This window comes from Humulus lupulus, chromosome 6, assembly GCF_963169125.1.
Source record: "Humulus lupulus chromosome 6, drHumLupu1.1, whole genome shotgun sequence".
NCBI lineage: Eukaryota > Viridiplantae > Streptophyta > Magnoliopsida > Rosales > Cannabaceae > Humulus > Humulus lupulus.
The window spans coordinates 8,553,511-8,557,746 of NC_084798.1; the positions used below are offsets into that span (position 1 = coordinate 8,553,511).

Genomic DNA, 4,236 nt, shown 5'->3' on the forward strand with positions numbered 1-4,236 from the left:
TGTAAATCCCCTGAAATCATGGGATATTATTTGATTAGTTATACACTCCCTAGTCTTCAGGGAACGTTTCCTTTTATATCGGATTATAGGTATTTAAAGCCATTTGATTTATTTTCAAATAAAGAGTAACTACCCAAAATATGTGGGATAGTATTCTGCATTTTTCTCTATAAATAGAGAAATCATGCACCATTGTAAAGGGCCCGAATTTCTGAACATTGAGAGAAAACTCTGAAGAATTCATCCTTGAAGAATTTTCAGAGATCATCTTGAGCTTAATAAAAAAGACTCGTGGACTAGGCAGATTTAACTGCTGAACCACGTAAAAATCGTGTTTTGTATTATCATATTTTTTGGCCATTACTAATTATTGTTTGCGTGCTCTTTCACTGTTGACGAAAAACGGCGTCAACAATATATAAATTAGAACAAAAGAAATATCTCATAAAAGTCAAAAGAGAATTCGAAGACATAAAAGTCAATTAAGTACAACCCATCTATCTTCCTGTATTAAGTTTTCATTTTCATATCTATATATATATACATATAAATGGATTAACTTGATGTATGTATACACAGAATTAGCTATCTATTAAAAATGAGAGTTGCAGTAGTGCTGGTGCTTGTGCTTGTGCATGTATGGAGTATTACGAGTAGCAATGAAGAACGAAGTGGGCAATGCATAGAGAGTGAGAGACAAGCTCCTCTTGGTTTTAAGAAAGGCCTTGTTGATAGAGACAACCGTCTATCCTCCTGGACAAGTAGCCGACGAGATTGTTGTACCTGGGAAGGAATCAGGTGTGATAACTTAACTCAAACTCATCATATTGTTCTCCTTAATCTTCGTCGCAATGATTTGCATGGTGAAATTGGTCCCTCGTTGATTGAATTGAAACAATTGAGGCACCTCGATCTTAGTTTCAATAGCTTCACTATAATTCCAAAGTTTATTGGCTCTTTAACAAGACTCCGATATCTCGATCTTCGACATAATCCTTTTATTGGAGCTATTCCTTCTCATCTTGGGAATCTTACTAGATTGCATTCTCTCTATCTTGGTAGTAAGGGTCAATTGAAAGCTGACAATCTCAAATGGCTTTCTCGTCTCACATCCCTCAGACATTATAGAATATCGAGAATTGATTTATCCAAAGCCATAGACTGGTTTCAATCAATTAAAGCAGCCCCCTCCTTGTTAAGTTTGACATTATATTCTTGTCAACTTCCGCAAGTAAATCTCTTGTCTCCTTCCAATAAAAATTCGTCTGATTCTCTCACAAATCTTTTTGTCTCCGACAGTTCCATACATCCTACAACAGTTCCTTGGTTGTTCAATGTGAGTATCAATCTTGTTAACCTTACTCTATATTATAGTAACGTCAGAGGTCCTATTCCAAATTCTTTTGAAAATATGAGAAATTTTGAAAATATTTACTTAAGTGGGAATGGATTTGAAGGAGAAATACCAAATTCATTGGGAAATCTTTGCACCCTTAAACAGTTGTCTTTGACTGGGAACATTTTCAATACAACACTCCATGATTTTTTAGAATGGCTTAGTGGTGGCTGCACTAAGGATTCTTTAGAATTTTTGGATTTGTCGTCAAACCAACTACGAGGATCCATTCCTGAAATGAACTCATTTCCCATCTTTCTAAGAGAATTACGAATTGGATATAATCTATTAAAAGGACCACTCCCTAGTCTTTCAAAGCTGCCATACCTAAGAGAGTTGGATGTCTCTGCAAATTCCCTTTCTGGTCTCGTCTCTGAAGTTCACTTTCACAATCTCTCCAACTTGGAGGTACTAGACTTGTCATATAACTCCTTAGCAATAAAATTTAACTCCACTTGGATTCCACCATTTCAACTAACTTCTATACGGTTGAGCTCTTGCAAGTTAGGTCCGAAGTTTCCTAGTTGGCTGAGCTCTCGATCTTTCACACAATGAGATCAAAGATACTATTCCAATGAATTGGTTTAGCAATTTGACTACGAAATTGAATTATCTAGATCTATCTTTCAATCAATTCTCTGGTCCTATCCCATCGTCTTTATCCTCTGATGAATTATATCTTCAAAATAATAAGCTTACCAGTTTAACATCTTTCCTGTGCGAACCACGGCTGGTAGTTCATCACAAAATACATGTTCTTGACCTTTCAAATAATCTGTTATCTGGAAGCCTTCCTGAATGTTGGGGGAATTTGAACAACTTGGCTGTTCTCAATTTAGGTCATAATAATTTATCCGGAGTTATTCCAAAGTCAATGGGTTTATTACTACAAATTCGAGTTTTGCAATTGAGGCACAACAACTTCTCAGGAAATCTACCCTCATCCTTACAAACTTGTGAGCAGCTTCAAGTTTTTGATATTGGAGATAATGCATTGGAAGGAAAAATTCCATTGTGGATTGGCCAAAATCTGACAAATTTGATCTTTCTGTCTCTAAAATCTAATCAACTCAGTAATCGTATTCCATCTAATATATGTAATCTCCATGCCATTGAAATGCTGGACCTTTCCATGAATAGAATATTTGGGACTATCCCTCCATGTCTAGAAAATTTTACCTCTATGGTGGAAAAACGAGATCACAATGTATTAGAGACTGGAAGCAATAGCTTTAGGGTGGATGTACCTCTTGGTGAGAATACTACATTACTCTTTGAATTAGTATCACTAGTAATTATGTGGAAAGGAGTGTACCTTGAGAATGAAAAGATTTTTAGATCATTAAGACTCATTGATCTTTCAAGCAATCAATTGATTGGACAAATTGAAGAAGAATTAACACATCTTGTTGAATTAATTCAACTTAACCTATCATGGAACAATTTGCATGGAGCTATCCCAAAGGAGGTTGGGAAATTGAGCAATCTACAATCGCTTGATCTGTCCAACAACAAGCTCTTCGGTGAAATTCCCTCTAGCTTAGCTACAATATCCTTTTTGAGCTACTTGAAGTTGTCGAACAACCGATTGTCTGGAAAAATCCCCACAGGCACTCAACTACAAAGTTTTGAAGCTTCTAGCTATACAGGAAACCTTAGACTTTGTGGACCTCCTCTACCAAAGCCATGCTTTGGAGATGAAACTTTACAAGGCAACCCAGATTCAAATCGTGATGAAATCATTTTTGAAGACGATGACAAATGGTTTGACATGAAATAGTTTCATATGAGAATTGGAGTTGGATTTGTTGGAGTTTGTGCCAACATTTTGCTTATAAAATCTTGGAGAATTGCCTATTTCCAGTTCTTAAATAGCATGGAGAATTGGCTTTATGTGACAATTTCTATCAAAATGGCCCAATTGAAGAGAATCTTTTCAAATTAATTAGCAGGCAATGTATTATATACTTCGGTTTTTCTATGTTTTTAAATGGGCTAAAATCACTCTAGGAGGTTGCTATCAATTATTTTGCTTTTCTAATTTAATTTTTTTTATTTGAATTTATGAACTGTGTACTTACAAAATAGCTTTGGATGATCTCATACGATGGAGTGGAGCTATGGCGGTTTGAAATTTCAAGTGCTAAAAGCAGATCAATTTATTTGTAATTTATAAATTGTCTGGATGCTTTATAAGTTTACTGTTTTGTAATTTTTATTGTCGTGTGATTTTTGTTTATCTTTTTGGAAGATGAACAATCCACTAAAAATAAAACTTGTGCTTTTTAAATTATAAGGTTTTATTTTTTCAGCTCCAACATATGTAATATCCATTTTTTCGGAAGAACAATTTCGTAATTTTTTCACTGTGTGCATCTTTGTCTTTTTTTTCTTTTCTTTTGATGGAATATTAGATATGTATGATTTTCAATGGCAATAAAATTCATGATTTCTCATGTTTGAATTTTTTTTGTGGAATCACAACATGAGAATTATGTATTATATATTATTATTATAATAATATTTTATATTATTTAAATTTATATTAATATATTTAGTAAACAAAACTAGGATTATATAATATATTATAATAATATTTTATAACATTTAAATTTAAATTTATATTAATATAATTATTCAATATATAATTTTGTATTATATATTATTTTAATAATGATATTTTATAACATTTGAATTTAAATTTAAATTTATATTAATATAATTATTATAAATGTAGGATTATATTAAATAATATTATAATAATGATATTTTATAAAATTTAAATTTATATTAATATAATTAATAAATATTTATTTTAAGTTAGTTTTAAAAGCATATTT

General features: G+C 32.3%; 2 protein-coding genes across 2 annotated transcripts; both read left to right on the plus strand.

Annotated features, from left to right (window-relative positions):
- The first annotated feature begins 598 nt into the window (after positions 1 to 598).
- LOC133784642 (receptor-like protein EIX1) lies at positions 599 to 1,951 on the plus strand. Its single transcript, XM_062223933.1, has one exon. The coding sequence runs from the start codon at positions 599 to 601 to the stop codon at positions 1,949 to 1,951; it is 1,353 nt and encodes a 450-aa protein (XP_062079917.1).
- A 19-nt stretch (positions 1,952 to 1,970) lies between these two features.
- Positions 1,971 to 3,176, plus strand: LOC133784643 (receptor-like protein EIX2). The gene has a single exon (XM_062223934.1). It carries the CDS (start codon positions 1,971 to 1,973, stop codon positions 3,174 to 3,176), a length of 1,206 nt encoding a protein of 401 aa, XP_062079918.1.
- The last annotated feature ends 1,060 nt before the right edge of the window (positions 3,177 to 4,236 follow it).

Bases quoted from the DNA above. Each gene is read 5' to 3' on its own strand.
- LOC133784642 (XM_062223933.1), top strand. From the start codon at position 599: ATGAGAGTTGCAGTAGTGCTGGTGCTTGTGCTTGTGCATGTATGGAGT.
- LOC133784643 (XM_062223934.1), top strand. From the start codon at position 1,971: ATGAATTGGTTTAGCAATTTGACTACGAAATTGAATTATCTAGATCTA.